The 15,520-nt window shown below is 42.0% G+C and overlaps 2 protein-coding genes across 7 annotated transcripts; one reads left to right on the forward strand and one right to left on the reverse strand.

Moving 5' to 3' along the window:
* Positions 1-797: 797 nt before the first annotated feature.
* On the reverse strand, positions 798-5,226 carry ntan1 (N-terminal asparagine amidase). 2 transcript variants are annotated; one of them, XM_071547418.1, is made up of 11 exons: positions 5,048-5,079; positions 4,252-4,354; positions 3,908-3,988; positions 3,701-3,766; positions 3,490-3,598; positions 3,156-3,229; positions 3,006-3,059; positions 2,826-2,879; positions 2,613-2,710; positions 2,219-2,332; positions 798-2,045 (listed from the first exon to the last, which is right to left on the reverse strand). In XM_071547418.1, exons 4-11 carry the CDS (start codon positions 3,714-3,716, stop codon positions 1,875-1,877), a joined length of 690 nt encoding a protein of 229 aa, XP_071403519.1. In that variant the 5' UTR covers positions 3,717-3,766; positions 3,908-3,988; positions 4,252-4,354; positions 5,048-5,079; the 3' UTR covers positions 798-1,874. The 2 variants fall into 2 exon arrangements, with proteins under 2 accessions (XP_071403519.1, XP_071403518.1); XM_071547417.1 differs by lacking the exon at positions 3,908-3,988 and having other exon boundaries at positions 5,048-5,226.
* A 263-nt stretch (positions 5,227-5,489) lies between these two features.
* On the forward strand, positions 5,490-14,670 carry ddx17 (DEAD-box helicase 17). Of its 5 annotated transcripts, none has more exons than XM_071547428.1 (14): positions 5,490-5,728; positions 5,843-5,848; positions 6,236-6,395; positions 6,507-6,603; positions 6,921-7,054; positions 8,732-8,797; positions 8,920-9,061; positions 9,717-9,877; positions 10,051-10,223; positions 10,423-10,533; positions 10,699-10,760; positions 11,090-11,149; positions 13,761-13,994; positions 14,175-14,670. In XM_071547428.1, exons 1-14 carry the CDS (start codon positions 5,676-5,678, stop codon positions 14,657-14,659), a joined length of 1,944 nt encoding a protein of 647 aa, XP_071403529.1. In that variant the 5' UTR covers positions 5,490-5,675; the 3' UTR covers positions 14,660-14,670. The 5 variants fall into 5 exon arrangements, with proteins under 5 accessions (XP_071403529.1, XP_071403531.1, XP_071403530.1 ...); XM_071547430.1 differs by lacking the exon at positions 5,843-5,848 and having other exon boundaries at positions 13,761-14,006; positions 14,175-14,285; positions 14,325-14,670; XM_071547429.1 differs by lacking the exon at positions 5,843-5,848 and having other exon boundaries at positions 14,175-14,285; positions 14,325-14,670.
* Positions 14,671-15,520: the final 850 nt, after the last annotated feature.

Genomic DNA, 15,520 nt, shown 5'->3' on the forward strand with positions numbered 1-15,520 from the left:
GGGACTGTGTGCGTACAGGTTCAGCTGCTGTAGTGAACGAATTCTGCGTAAAATTAGTACGCCCCTCCTTACGTAAAATCAGAGTAGAGGTGAAGGGCGGAGCAAAATGGAAAACCTGACACAAATTGAAAGCATAGGATTATCCCACCAGGGGTTTCAGCAGGCATTACGAGGGATGATATAATGTACAATAATATGCACAATGTGATGAGTGTACATTTTATTTTGTTTTGCCTCCGGTAAATGCTGTGTAAACTGACCGTCACAGGAGATAAATCATTTCAGAGGCTACTACTACATAATCTTGGAGCTCTCGTGACCCACATTTGCCTTACTGGCCAGTTGTCGCTTCAGCCCCTTGATACTGTTAAACCAGTGGTTCTCAAATTGGGGTCCGGGGACCGCCAAAGGTCCTTAGAGAGTCCTAAAGGGTCCCCAGCAAAATGAGGAATACTACAGTTGTATTATTATTTCACTCCCTTGAAGTCAGTAAAATGAGAATTTATAGTGGAAACTATTTTGTTTAGCCTATAGGTCCCACTGTCCCATCTACAGTATAGACAGTTAAGTAATTGTGTACTTTGGTGTAAAGTTATATCCAACAAATGCAATCTTCTCAGATGGCATTCCTTATGACAAAATCATTTCAAGTGGGGGTTATGGTCCAATCCATATCCATGTGGGGGTCCTTGACATGAAAAAGTTGGCCACCCCTGTGTTATACAGTTTTATCAAACAGCAGCCTACACAAAATGTTCGTTTTTACTGCAGCTGATCATTTATTGCAGCAACCTGTAGTCTTTTGTCCAAGATGCACCAAAAGTCCCATTCATTTTCTATACCATGATTCAAACTGAACACTTAAACATCACTGTGTAAAATAAAGACAGAAACACTTCAAACTAGATTTGGCCATATTTACATTTATGCAGCAACAGGTATGTTCAGTCAAGAGCATTTATTTAACAAGTTGAATTGAAGAATACTTTAAGCACCTTACAATAGACAGCTTGTGTATCTCAGCTGATGAAAAGGCCTTAGATTAGATGTTGCTCTATGATATCTAAAATGTGATCATTTTCCAGTTTGAAAAAAAGAAAACCCACAAGGGAAATCATATTCTTTTGAACTTGACAGGAACCCATATTATCCCTTGCAGAAGAGCATTATACACAATCTTACACATGCAGATTCTGAAAGGTATGCATTCAAAGCCAAGTATACAGCAGTATGTATGTAATGAAATACTGTATTCCACTCTAATCAGGAGAGTGCATTTGTGGAGAAATGTAAACCTTCAACAGTCCTCAATTAAGCAACTTGCATTCTCATCTGTGTTTGCAATAAACTTTCAGAATAAATGATTCTTCTGTCATTATATTGTTGATGCAGCATGCAGCAAGTCCCCCCATCTGTAATTATTCCTTAACAGCAGGCCAACTTCTACATTAACTGGACATGACAAAACAGACAAACATAGTAAGACTTTAACCAATACGTAGCGCAATCCAGCAGGTGGTATAAGGTGCAGACTTTGTCCTTAAAAGAGTGGAAAAATAACCATTCACAGGCATGAACAGAGCGGCTTGTACTTCCTCTACTCTACTGGGGCCAGCCAGTTGAGTCAGGAAAGCCATTCTCAGATGTTCAACACACACACACACACACACACACACATACACATACACACACACACACACACACACACACACACACAACACAATCCACAGTCCAATGGGGTTATCTCCATGATAAGCCATGATGAACAGAAAAAACATAGATAAGGGGCAGAGGGGTCACAGTGTATCCAAGAAGTTGAGAGGCAAAATAGTCATGTTCCTGTTTAAGGTTCGGTGGAGGATGGCGGTAGGGCTCTATGGCTGGGCGGCCCTCTCCCAGTCCCCCTGCTCAGTCCGGTGGTACAGCTGGGGCTGGCCGCCTGGGAACAGGCTGTCAGAGCTGGGGTGCTCTAAGAGGAACTGGATGGTGGACTTGATGTGCTGGACAAAGTGTGGAGGTTCTGCCAGTGGAGAGGTGGACAGGTACTGGCAGGAGAGAAGAAGGAGCAGAGTCAGAAAGTCTGAACTGTACTGCCCACTGGAGTGCTTTGTTGCACTTACTGTGGGAACTGTTTGCACTGTAATTACATAAGGAATAGTGACGTATGGCAAGGAAGAGATAGATAACATTTAGGGCAATTACTTCCAGCTGCCTTTACCTTTAAAATGGTGTCATCGTTTTGCGACAGCCAGAAGGAAATATCCAGATTTGGAGACCACTTGCAGGGGCCGATCTTAACGAGTCCACGACTTGAGTCATATATGTCAGCCATCTGCAGGGGACACACATTTGGATTATTATTAATTTTTGCTTTGATTTTCTGTCTTGGAGCAGTGTCAACCAGGGGATCGTGACCCCTGGTGGATCACAGAAAAATACTTAATATAGAAGTCACCTTGGTTTACAAAAATGAAGCCAGTTATCACATAAATGACTCTATGGGAAAAAAGTACATCCGTGTTTGTTCATTATCTGTCTTGTTTGTTATACAGGTATGATAATTAACCTATATAGGCTTCCTTCTCATGCAGAATGTAAATTCACATGTCTACCTGTCCCCCAGTGAAGGTCCGCGCTGAACGCAGCTGCTCTGCTGGTCCTTTATGAGTGAATGAGGCAGGGAACACATCTCCGGTTTTAACATTTACACCTGTGCAGACAGACACACAGACACACAGACAGACAGAGTAAGCACCAATATAACAGTGATCACTAACCATGCAAGCATGACATCCCTCTCACTCTGTAGCTTATTCATCACTTACCTATTCCATATACCACGGGTCTGTGAGTTCCATCTACAATGTCATCATTCATTTCTACAATAAGGGAGAACAGTAGGGTTGATTAGACAAACAAATAATTGATAGAATATTTCCAAGCACTCAATATGAAAGAGTGAACACACTGAAAAAAGATTAATAGAAAAGTTATGTGCTGTTTACCTGTGATGCAGCATGTTTCTAGGTGAATCTCCTCTTTCTGTTTGTGGAATGCCGCTGTAAAATGCAAAGAGACTTTTATGTTCCACAAAGCTCAACTGCTATCAGTGTGTATTGCACTAAGACAAGAAATAACTTTAAACAAGACCCTACCCAATAGGCTAAGGCTGAGTTTATGGGAAGTCTTTGACTCATCGTTAAATCCTCCTACAAGATGGAGCTCCAGTCTGCAAAGTGAAGGAAATAAGGGGCATTTGATTAGGACGTCCAAAATGATAATGAAAACATAATAATAAAATGATATATATCCTTGGTATATATTTATGCCTATTTAGAATGTTTTTTATTGTGCTTTATGCTGTTACTATTGCTGCTACAACATTACAGTTTCTCCATGGGGATCATTAAAATTGAATCTCGTCTTTATCTTATCTAGTAAATTTGATAATGCGCACTCTTACTCTGCATATGTGTGTGTGTTTCATACCTGCCCTCCTTAGTGAGGTTACTCAGCGATGTGACAGCTTTCACAATGAGCGGGACTTCACTCCAGGTGCTGGAACCATCGCAGTGTGCAAGGCAAACAGCTCCACTTCCTGAGAAATAATGAAACTATGTCAAGGCAGACATTTACTTACTTACTCTACATACACAGAGAGAATTACATACAGAGCACAAAGCTAGTGAAGGAACATTACCTGTGTGTCGCAGCATGACTAAGTGGCAGGTGGTGGCATCATCAGATCCAATGACAGAAACACAATCTGGGTTAGAAAAGAGAAGAAAGCAGGCATTATCATTATAAGGCAGGGATGGTAAATTACAGTGCAATTTATGAGACAGTTAGAGGCTAGCATGTTTAAATGTATGAGTTCATATCAAATAGGAACGTCATTTTTTCATACCCAGGAAGGAAGGAAAATTATTGGATTTTTTTTTTTATTCCATTGTACCTGCGCTGACATGATATCACGTTGTCTAGGAATCTGCAGGAAGAAGAAAAATACACCACCAAACAACAAAATGTACCCAGGAATGCAAGGTACATCACCAGCAGCTGTTTTTTTTTTTAAACTGTGTTAAAAGTGTTTTAGGGTGGATGTTTCCTTTGTAAAGATATGCTGGATGCTGCATACACTTTGGTGATCTGGGAGAATGGAATGACATGATCAAGGGGGTTTAATACCTCTATGGCTGACATTTGAATGATCGGTTTTGATTTAACTAGCTCCCTGGTAGTTATACTTACTGTCTGCCGGTGTTGTTGCAGCAAACTCTCTTTGTTGGACATACAGGAGGCACTTTGGGTCAACATCAGCAAATGGCTTGGCATGAAATGCTCTTGCATTTTCCTGTGACATAAAAGTAAAATATATTACCTCACAAAAAAGTACATTTCGACACCTGCAGCTGTAAACGTTAAATGTATCACATTGAAACGAATATAAGCCGCGAGGATATCAACTTATTTCATAGGTGAATGTATTCATTCATCTATACAGACTCGCTGAAGCATAAACTCATACTACTGAAAGATATTTGTGTAATTAGACATACTGTAACTTTATTGTGGGAAAACAGTCAAAAACGCTTCACCAGATAGATAGCACCTGCGTTGCCTGGCAACGGTGAACTTTTGGTGTTGACTGCATCTCATTGTTTTTCTCCTTGAACAGGTGAAAAAACATTTCTTTCAGGACGATGTCAGTCAAGTACATGAATATGATTGATAGATCAATCGAGATCATACATTTGACTGTGAATGTAACCTAACGTTACACGTTGTTCATCAGTTACATCATGGCTGTGGTCATCTCGTCTGTGGTCACAGCCCAAGTCTGGCCATATAGAACCTCCTTGGTCTGGCCCCGTTGGTAATATCGCTGCTAAATGCCACTCTCTCTGGTCTTTCTCCCGGGGCTAGTTGCATATGCGCTGCATGTACTATGGGTTTGCTAACGTTACTATTTCGTATTTCGTTAACCAGGATGACAGCTTCTTAGCAAGCTAGCTAACGTTAGCTATCTCGCTGGCCGACAACCAACCTGTAAATGTGGATATTTGTCGAACAGTTCCGCTGTCGAGCTTGGCCGTTCAACTCCTCTATTTTGTATTAACAAAGGCATTTCCTTTAGGGCCACTTTGAACTTAGCTGGTTATCCTACTGTCATACCGACTAGTAACTACACAGCTTGGGCTTTATAGCTTACATTTTACAGTAAACCAAGCTTGCACTTCCTGGAGGGTTGTCTTCCTCTACTATTTAAACGCCAAAATAACTTCTCGCAGCTTCTCACACACCGCCACCCACTGTCAAAAAGCGCGAATGTATATAAGAACCAAATTCACCATTATTACTTTGCGGAGTTTTGTACGTAATGTCCGTTATATTGAAACGAAGCTACGTCAATATTCTAGCTTGAAGTTACGTCGAGAAAGAGGGCGAGACGCCAGAGTCCAGAGAGCGAAAGCAGTCGACGACGTGACGCATATAACAATTGCCAAACAAAATCCTTATAGCTTGTCATGCAGGTTTCAAACCGCCAAGTTTAGCAAAGAGCCAACAAAGTCTTAGTCTTTTGCGAAGGCCAAGGCTCTGCATATTCTGTAATTTGCCGAAGACAACCCGGGTTCTGCAAATTTGTGGAGAAGGCTAGAGTATTTTTCGTCAACATGAGAGGGAGTTCCTCGTATGGGGACAGAGATAGGGACCGTGGACGAGATAGGTAAGTTATGGCATGAAAACAATCCACATATTCTTTGTTCTTGGTTATAACGTTGAATTTCCTTTACTGGATGCATGTTGTACAATGTTGTTTTTTAACAAGATAAGATTAAAGGGGCAGGTACTAAGTTTTTCTTCTTCCTACTTTTCGGTCATGGTACGTATATATATGTCTATGTATATTATGGATATGTAGGTATGTATATAAATGACATTAGAGTTTAATATTTTGTGTCTATAATGTACATGTACTTTATTATGCTTGGGTTGGATTATTGTGGTACACTGCCAGGAACAAAATATCTATCTATCTATCTATCTATCTATCTATCTATCTATCTATCAATCTAATATCAAACTACAATACTGACACAGCAAATGTTGACATCCAGGTTTCGGTATAAAGTGGACAAACATGTCTAAAATTACACCTCCCTCGGGTAAAACTGGAGCCTGCTCTGCTCCAAGATGAACTCACTGTGCTCCTGACCTCCTGACCCTTCTCCAGGCCTCGGTTTGGCTCCATGAGCGGTCGAGGCGGCCCCCCGCCCATGAAGTTTGGGAATCCAGGGGACCGGCTCCGCAAGAAGAAGTGGAACCTTGACGAGCTGCCGAAATTTGATAAGAACTTCTACGCTGAGCACCCAGAGGTCCAACGCATGACTCAGGTAAACCACTCTCTCTCTCTCTCTCTCTCACTCTTTCCCTGCATGTGACTGTATGTTTTTGAGACACTGTCCAGAATGTATTTTTTTTCCCTCTGTCGCTCTCATATCCAGTATGACATAGATGAGTTTCGCAGAAAGAAGGAGATCACCATCAGAGGCTCTGGCTGTCCAAAGGCTGTTACCAGTTTTCACCAGGCACAGTTTCCTCGTGAGTGAGCCAACATAGATTACACCCATTACAAAATCTGCATAATTAATATTCGGGAACCATTATGCATCATTCACACACTATAGTATCTTTCATGTAGTTGCTAAGGACTTCAAAATGTCTCAAACTGTCTTCATTGCAATTTTGAAGCCACTTACCTGGGAAAACAATACAACAAATGACCAATTGCATTATTTGTAAAATTAAAATGGGTTGTAAAAAGTCTAGTGGTATATTTACAAGGGGAAAATAATTTATAAGAAGGTAAATCCTTATAAAAACTGTCTTCCTGTGTGTCTCCCTCCCTCTTCTGCCAGAGTATGTGATGGATGTGCTGATGCAGCAGAACTTCAAGGAGCCTACAGCCATCCAGGCTCAGGGCTTCCCCCTCGCCCTGAGCGGCAGAGACATGGTGGGAATTGCTCAGACTGGCTCCGGAAAGACGCTGGCTGTAAGGATACCATGCTAACCATCTAGCATAATGAAACTTTATTGATCCCCATGGGGAAATTAGGTTGTTGCCGCAGCAAAATGAATATTATACAGCAGGGATAAAGACAAATAGAATATACACACTCAAATAGAGTGTAAAATAAGCAATAAAAACAGTTAAAAAACAACTAAATATAGCCACAAGTGACCATTAGCAGGGTCCAAACCCATGGCCCAAACACACATAAATGCCTGAGATATTGCAGTTTGCAAAATTTGTCCTCACAGCAAGTTTGATTGCTCTAGCATTAAATGTTTAGGTTTGTGCATTTTCACTGTCAGCCTCATTTGACTTGGCTAAATGGTTGTGTGTATCAGTCATGATGTAGGCAGCTGGAATATGTTGTGTGCAGAATTTGGTGGCAGTTGAGTCAATTTTGCATGAGTAATTTAAAAGATAAAACAAGTGTTGATGCAAGGTTGGCCTGATGGTGGCACTAGGGAACACAACCATATGTGGTCTGACCCACCTGACAGGTATCCCAAACATTTATGTGAAGTTTGGTTTCTCTAGATTTAAGCGTATAAAAAGCATACTTCCTGTTTGCACATCTTCACATCACTTTGGAATTTCAAAAGTCTGTGTACTAGCCCAGGAACCCAGGAAGTCCAAATATGCTGTGTGCAAAATTTCAAGGAGATTTGATCAAGTTTGTGGGAGAAATGGTGAAAAAAGAGCTTTAGCATAAAATTCAAAATTCCACGAAACTATCAAGGCAGAAATTAAACCAGTATGAGCTGCATATTCATGTTGAGTGAAAGAAGTGATTCTAGACTTCAGGAGTTACTGGCCAATGTGTAAAGTGTCTTAAAGTGTGTGTTATAGCACCACCATCTGGCTGAATGGTGTAGTGGGGGAGAGTTGAAACCCATCCACCAAACTTGGTGGCTGTGGGACTTTCTTTCGGTCGATGATCTCCAGATTGTTTTAAGTCAGAAAAACAAAAATAACCAGTACAATGTAAACAATCGTGATGTTCTGTAAACGTATGCTGGAGTCAATTTAAACGCATTGTGTAGACTGTATTGGTTAGAAATATGGGGGAGGAGTATGGATTACTAACATATTTGGATTCAGTTACAATTGCTACTGCATTTACTCACAGTTGTTACATACAGCTGTTGCTAACAGCAACAACAGCTTAATTAATTATGGATGACTAAATTAGAAATATGTGCGATATCCCACGACATACCTGTGGTGTACACACACCAACTTGACATATATAACAGACACACACTAAAATACAGAAAAGCCTTGATTCAATAAGATATTGCATAAACACACACACACACATGCACAAAGGCTTATGCACACTTAAAAAAACACACACACACACACTTGTAGCAAACAGTTGCGGGTATCTCTGTTTCTCACTCTCTAGAGCATAGACACATAATGCATACTGTGTGAGTGGAGACAGCTGCACAGAAAACCTGATGTGCAGCTGCACTTCTACATTTTTGAAGACAGTCTCATATTTGTATCCAACATCTTGAAACCAACAGCTGTGCAATGATGCTGCTATAAAAACACAAACATGATCACTGCAGTTAAACGTTTTATTTAATCAGACATAATCATTTTATATGCAGGTTTGCTATTTCAATCTTTGTGTTTCTCTGTTGACTGCAGTATCTTCTTCCTGCTATCGTGCACATCAACCACCAGCCCTATCTAGAGAGGGGCGATGGACCAATTGTAAGTATAAATGCCATAGTAAATGTTTCCAGTTTGAATAGAGGTGTCTTATTCAAAATCATGCCATCTTTGTTTGGGCATATGTGTGTCTGTAAAACCTATCCCTCCTCCTTTGTCCTCAGTGTCTGGTTCTGGCTCCAACCAGAGAGCTGGCTCAGCAGGTTCAACAGGTGGCGTACGACTACGGCAAGTCCTCCCGTATCAAGAGCACCTGCGTCTATGGTGGAGCACCCAAAGGACCGCAGATTCGAGACCTGGAGAGGGGTGGGTATAGCTGTAGACAATTGAGAATTAAGTGCACGCAATAGACTATTCCAAATAGTTTGAGTATCAATTAATTCATAATAAAACCTGATCATAGTATGTCAAATATCCTGTTTATTAAGGCTTTATATGTTTTTTTATACTTTAGAATGATTTATTTACTTTAAAAGTGGGTATTGAATTTAAAAATTTTCTTTGGAGCCATAAGGCCTTAGTATAAGTCATGGCTTGTTGTCTCATATCTTTCTATTCTATCCCTTCTGTCAGTTGTATTTTTAAAGGAGTTTGTTATTATACAAGTGTGGTAGTGCTTTCTAGGTGCTCGGGTGGAGGGGGTGTGCATGACTGGAGTGAGTGAAACTATGTTGACGTTAAAATCTCCACCTGCTAACACCAAAGTGCTGTGGTAGCACAGTGTTGTAACTGTGTAATCACTGAACAAAATATTTAATTAATGTGTTGACTTAGCCACTTCAGTTAGAAAATCACTGAGCTACTTCCTGGTATGTGAATTAGCTGGCTCATGCTTGTGTGACTGATACCGTATTGCCTGGTGTATGAGTGCACACTGTATTTCCCTTATACAGCGCTCCGAGGGTTCTGCGTGGCCCTTTTGTTTTGAGATGGTCTAATGCTGCTTTTTGTGTGACTCTAGGTGTTGAGATCTGCATCGCCACACCTGGTCGCCTCATTGATTTCCTGGAGGCAGGGAAGACGAACCTGCGCCGCTGCACCTATCTAGTGCTGGATGAGGCCGACCGCATGCTGGACATGGGCTTTGAACCGCAGATTCGCAAGATAGTGGACCAGATCAGGGTAGGAGAAAGTTACAGTAAAGGCACTTTAAGAAACTGGTTCAAGTACCATGACTATTGAATGTAAAATAATACTGTAGACTTTCTAATGTAGAAGTATTTTGCAGCTAAGCCCCCACAGTTTAGCATTAAACCAACTGCGTACTCTCTGTGTTTCTGTCTCTTTATTCTCAGCCTGACAGACAGACCCTGATGTGGAGCGCTACCTGGCCTAAGGAGGTTCGGCAGCTTGCTGAGGACTTCCTGAGGGAGTATGTCCAGATTAACGTTGGCGCCCTGGAGCTCAGTGCCAACCACAACATCCTGCAGATAGTTGATGTCTGCATGGAGACTGAGAAGGACAACAAGTAAGGAGCCAATAGGGAGCTATACAACCTATGGTAGTGAGATTATTAGCTGTATGCCCTGATCATCTTACTAACAGTAACAGCTCTAACAGCATGGGTTAAATAAGTATGGCCTCTTCCTTTCACACAGCCTAAACTCTGAGTTCAGTGTTGCTGTTGTGCCATGAGTTGACTGTCTTTCTGTCTTTCCCTGCCTTAGACTCATCCAGCTGATGGAGGAGATCATGGCTGAAAAGGAGAACAAGACCATCATCTTTGTGGAGACCAAGAAGCGTTGTGACGAGCTTACCAGGAGGATGAGACGAGACGGGTGAGAGAGCAAGATGTTTAGAGATACTGAGACTGTGTCTGTATAAACCAGATCACAGTTCTGAAACATGAGTCTAGGATGAACCACTCAGATGTATGATATAGACAGGAAGCCTACAAAGTGTCTTTGCCATTCTTACAACTTCTTTGTGGTTTTGTATTCTAGGTGGCCAGCCATGTGTATCCATGGAGACAAGAGCCAGCCAGAAAGAGACTGGGTACTCACAGGTGAGTGCTTATAGTTGAATTCCTATAATACTCTGCCATTTACAGTACTTCCATCCTTTTTCGTTTGCTGCTGTGCATCATGTCATCTTGTCTGAATTAATATTGTTCATCTTTCATAGCGGAAGGGCCTGTGCACAGTACAGAATATTAAAAACAGAATATTAAAAACACATCTCACATTACAAGATTTCATTATTCACACAATCATAGCTAATATCTAAGGAATTCTGTGAGCTTAAAAAACTTACCAGAGATTGTCAAAATGAGTCTTTTTATTCTTGATGTCATTTGTTTCTCTAATATTTCTACTATTTTGTTAAATTCCACAGAATTCCGGAGTGGCAAAGCTCCCATTCTAATTGCCACCGATGTGGCGTCTCGTGGTCTGGGTATGTCTCCTCACATGCATATGGATAAGGCTACACAATCTCTCACATAATTTTCTCATCTCTCCTTCTTTCTGCATTTACTCTGGATACTTTTTACTGTTAATAATACTTTTAGTGTATTATACCTGAAGGACTAGCAGAGTCAAATTTATATATTCAAATACAAATGCAGCTATTCATTTGGAACTTTTCTCTGTAGTCTGAATTAAGATTGCAATATTGGCTTGACAAATAGGTAAGTATACAGGACACTAAAATTGGCAGAGTTGAGCGAGTAACCATACATTACTGCGTAGACATACTTGGCCAATTGATACCGACTTCTGCACAGGCCAAAAAATAAAAATAAATAAAATAAAACTGGTAACAGGTAGTAGTAATAATAGTTTACCAAAACGTGTAATAGTCATAATCATCAGGTCATAAGTGACACAATACTGAATAATTCACATTCTCACATATATAAAGTTTTCAGCACTATTCAATGCTGATATCATGTTGTGATACACATGGGATAGCATGTATACATGTATATCTACATTTCTTGCACAACATTAAGGGTAAAATTGTGTTCTGCTGCCCATTTTCCGGTTGAAATTATGACAATGTGATAATTTTTATATAGGATATTGCGGTAAGGATTTTCCATAATGTACAGCTGGTAAAACATGTATTATTGCTCATAATTGGAAGTCTGAAAATACTAACCAAAAAATACCAATTTGGATTTAGTGATGTACCAGGAAATGAATTGAGCACATTGTACAGTAGGACCCCCTAACTCTAGATAATCGACAGTTTAACAAACTGCGTCCGAGATGGAGGCTCTAAAGCCTTCTGGTCCACCGTGGGTTTACAGTCTGTTTCTTGTTACTGCAGTTAAATGCTTCCTACAACCGGGGCTCTTTGGCACGCTGCCTGAAAGGAGGGGTGTGGGGGGCAGATGCTCCTGAGAACCCTTTCTCATGTCTCCTTTACGGTGTCAATACAAATTAAATGATGATGTTGTTCATATTATACATTCCTCCATATATGAATAACAAATTATATTGATATTTTTCTGCAAAAGGTACATAATGTTATATTTTGCAGATGACAGTTGAGGTATCCCAGGTCCACCGAGAAATCAGGCAGGCTGTTGACTAGTTTCACCTCTAACCTCTTAGCAGGATAACTCTGCAAGTGAGAAGGGGGCAGAAGTGAAGTAACTTTGACTTGCCAAGCTTCCTATGACTGTATCCTTGTTCTTTTTTCCCCTCTTCTCCTCTCAGGGTTTGGCAGCAGTAACAGGCAGTCTGTGCTGCTGTCACTACCGGGGCTTCTACCCCCTCAGTCACATTAAAGTAGAAGCTTGGCTAGTTTTAGAGGGATAAGGCCCCTCCTATTCTCCTTTGGTACCTAAGTTCCCCCCTGCCTGCCCGCCCGCCCGCCCGCCCGTCCAGTAGTGTCAGAGTTTGTAAATCCAGTGAGCTCTCCTTGGGACCGGCCTGAGGTGCCTATTTGTCTGCCCATCGGTCCGTCCAAAAAGCAGACAGACAGGGGAGAGAGAGAGTTAGCGGGGCTCGTCTGGATCCAGTCCTGGCCAGGGTCTGAGGAGGGTCCTGCAATGCGGCGAGAGCAGCAGAACCAGCCGTTGTGTGTCTCTCTCGAGGTTAAAAGGTTCTGCTCCCGTCTGACGTTGCCGGTGTGCGCAAAAGTGGAGGGGGGGAATCCCGTCTCCCTCCCCCCTCAGCCCCTCCAAATGAACCAGGACTGATCAGGGGGTGACTGGCTACCTTTGTAAAAACAACATGAAGGGGGTAAGTACCTCACCACCCCTTTCTCCTATCTCCACCATGAGCTCATCATACATTCAGGTACTTCCATCTTGCCCATATTAAAGTCACAGTGCAGCACAGCTTTGTCCCTGCTAAGTACAGGAACTGTTTTCGTCCTCCATCAAGTGCTCATTATTGTTAGGGTGCATTCATTCTGTTATTTATTAGATTGTGATTAATAAAATGGCTTCCCTCTGTTATGATGGAGGGGAAAAGGGAGACTTATTGATCGGACTCAGCAGTGCTGTCAGAGCCCCATGTCTTCTGTAATGAGAAACAGACTCCTATGTTTCAACCCATAAAACAGTTCTACCTTTTGTCCATACTTGAGTGTGACGTTTATGAAACCTAAACATGTTTAGCGAGTTAGTTTCCTTATACTTTATATGTCAATGGCTATAGATCAAGTCTCATTGGGTCTGACGGTTGTGTTGGACTTTGACAATTTCTCGTGGTCTTTAAATGAAGTGAAATTTAGAAGCAAATATAAAATGTAATTTTACTCCTCGTTGGATGTGTGGATTTTTTATGCTTTGTGTTGAGCAGGTAAGTGTTTTGTGCGCAGGTTCCTGATTTGTTATCCAAAATATGTTATAAACCTATTTTACTTCTTTATAGTAACCAATAAAAATAATGGTAATAGTATATAAATTGAGAAATAGTTTCTGTCAACCCGCCAGCCGAAGTGGAATTAAAATTAGCATTCTTCCTTTTCGTAGCTTTTTCCTGCTTTGAAATCATCATCTTTCTCCTTTCTCCCATGCTGTAACACCCATGGCTCTTTTCTCCAAAAGATGTGGAAGATGTCAAGTTTGTAATCAACTATGACTATCCCAACTCTTCTGAGGATTATGTCCACCGTATCGGACGCACGGCCCGCAGCACCAACAAGGGCACCGCCTACACCTTCTTCACCCCGGGGAACCTGCGGCAGGCCCGTGACCTCGTCCGAGTGTTGGAGGAGGCCCGGCAGGCCATCAACCCTAAACTGCTTCAGCTCGTCGACTCGGGCCGCGGGGGAGGAGGGGGTAAGGAGGACCGTTAGAGGGTTTTCACTTTCAAACACAGCAGTCAAACATAGAATGGAATAGATGGAAACATGTTGGAACTGGGTCTATAAATGTGAAGACGAAAGGTACAACATCAGCATAGTTTGAAAAGGATACTGCACAGTTTTCTGATGCAGCATGCTTTTCTGCTTGTTACAGGTGGCAGGATGCGTTACCGTGGCAGCAGCTCCAACAACCCTAACTTGATGTACCAGGAAGAGTGTGATCGGCGCATGCGCTCCGGCGGCGGGGGCAGCAAAGACGGCCGCAGTGGCTTCAATCGTGACAGCCGCAACAGCCGGGACGGAGACCGCTCATCTTCCTCCTACAGGGACCGCAGCCGGGACGGCAGGAACAGCTACAGCTCCGGTTCAGACAAGTTCCCGAGCTACAGCGGGACCGGGGGCTACGCCTCCAGGAGCGGAGGCCAGTCCAGTGGCAGCGGAGGTCAGGATCAGTCGAACCAGACGCAGGGTCAGTTTGGCCAGCCTCCTCCTCCTCCACCCGCAGGGGGGCCCCAGCCTCTGATGGCTCAGCAGTTTGCCCCGCTGCAGCCCGCGCTCATGGGCTTTATAGGGCAACCGCCGTACCCTTTTGCTCCTCCACCCCCTCCTCCGCCTGGCCCGCCACCTCCCCGCAAGTAGAATTAACGTAAAGAAGCATAAAGTTATTAGTAATACTTTTTTAAGTGTTTTTACTCTCCAACTCAAAGAGGTGGGAGTTGAAAAGGCAGATTGTTGAAGAGGTAAGGGCTTTTGTTTATATTATATTCTTTTCACATGACCCAGATATGTGGAATTCTTTGCTCTTCAACATATTTGTCTTTAGAAGAGGGAAAAGAAACCCAAAACTGTTTAGCTTTATGTTTCAACATAGATTGTCATTGCCACAAAGTCTAGTGCAGTTGCTCTCAACCATGTGCCATGGAGGGCCAAGAGTCTGCCAGTTTTCATTCCAGTCAAACACTACAGCGGATTTCACCAATTAGTTCCCCCTCTCTGGTTGATGGTGTGTTAATCAATGAAATCGGCTGTATTTGCGTACATGAAGTGGCCAACAGCTTTGATCAATAACGAAGTCAGTGAAATGGCACTTATTAGAGGAAAAGAATGCCAACCAATGTGCTGTTTAGCAAAATGAGGGTAAACTGAGGTACTTGAGGAGTGAATGAAGTAGAGCCAATTAGTGATATGGAGCAATTATGATGTAAGTGTGAAGTGAGGTTCATTGACCTCCTCCAGGGACCTCATCACCCCGTTTAACTTCAGAAAATTCTCTGAAAACAGTTGATCTCAAAAAGAGATGTATTCCTATGTCAGTCATTATCCCATTCAGAATACCTCTCTGTTCACAAGTAAAGGCTGAAATGTCACAAAAATAATCTTAAAAAATAAATAATAATAAAAAAAATAATCAAATTGTTTATTCAGTTATTGGAGAGGGACTTAAATTTGGACTTAAAGTGGAGTCACCAATTGAAATAGGTTATGGAAATGGAAATTGCT

This window comes from Centroberyx affinis, unplaced genomic scaffold, assembly GCF_046629955.1.
Source record: "Centroberyx affinis isolate AG114_WGS23_722 - 3 ecotype Tasmania unplaced genomic scaffold, CSIRO-AGI_Caff_v1 ptg005908l_1, whole genome shotgun sequence".
NCBI classification, from domain to species: Eukaryota; Metazoa; Chordata; class Actinopteri; order Beryciformes; family Berycidae; genus Centroberyx; species Centroberyx affinis.

Bases quoted from the DNA above. Each gene is read 5' to 3' on its own strand.
- ntan1 (XM_071547417.1), bottom strand. From the start codon at position 5,128: ATGCCTTTGTTAATACAAAATAGAGGAGTTGAACGGCCAAGCTCGACA. The intron at 3,599-3,700 runs GTAATGTTCCTT...ATTATTTCTCAG, and splicing joins AGTCATGCTGCGACACACAG to GAAGTGGAGCTGTTTGCCTT. The intron at 3,060-3,155 runs GTAGGGTCTTGT...TGCATTTTACAG, and splicing joins ACTCAGCCTTAGCCTATTGG to CGGCATTCCACAAACAGAAA.
- ddx17 (XM_071547427.1), top strand. From the start codon at position 5,676: ATGAGAGGGAGTTCCTCGTATGGGGACAGAGATAGGGACCGTGGACGA. The intron at 7,055-8,731 runs GTAAGGATACCA...TGTTGACTGCAG, and splicing joins GCTCCGGAAAGACGCTGGCT to TATCTTCTTCCTGCTATCGT. The intron at 9,878-10,050 runs GTAGGAGAAAGT...CTTTATTCTCAG, and splicing joins AGATAGTGGACCAGATCAGG to CCTGACAGACAGACCCTGAT.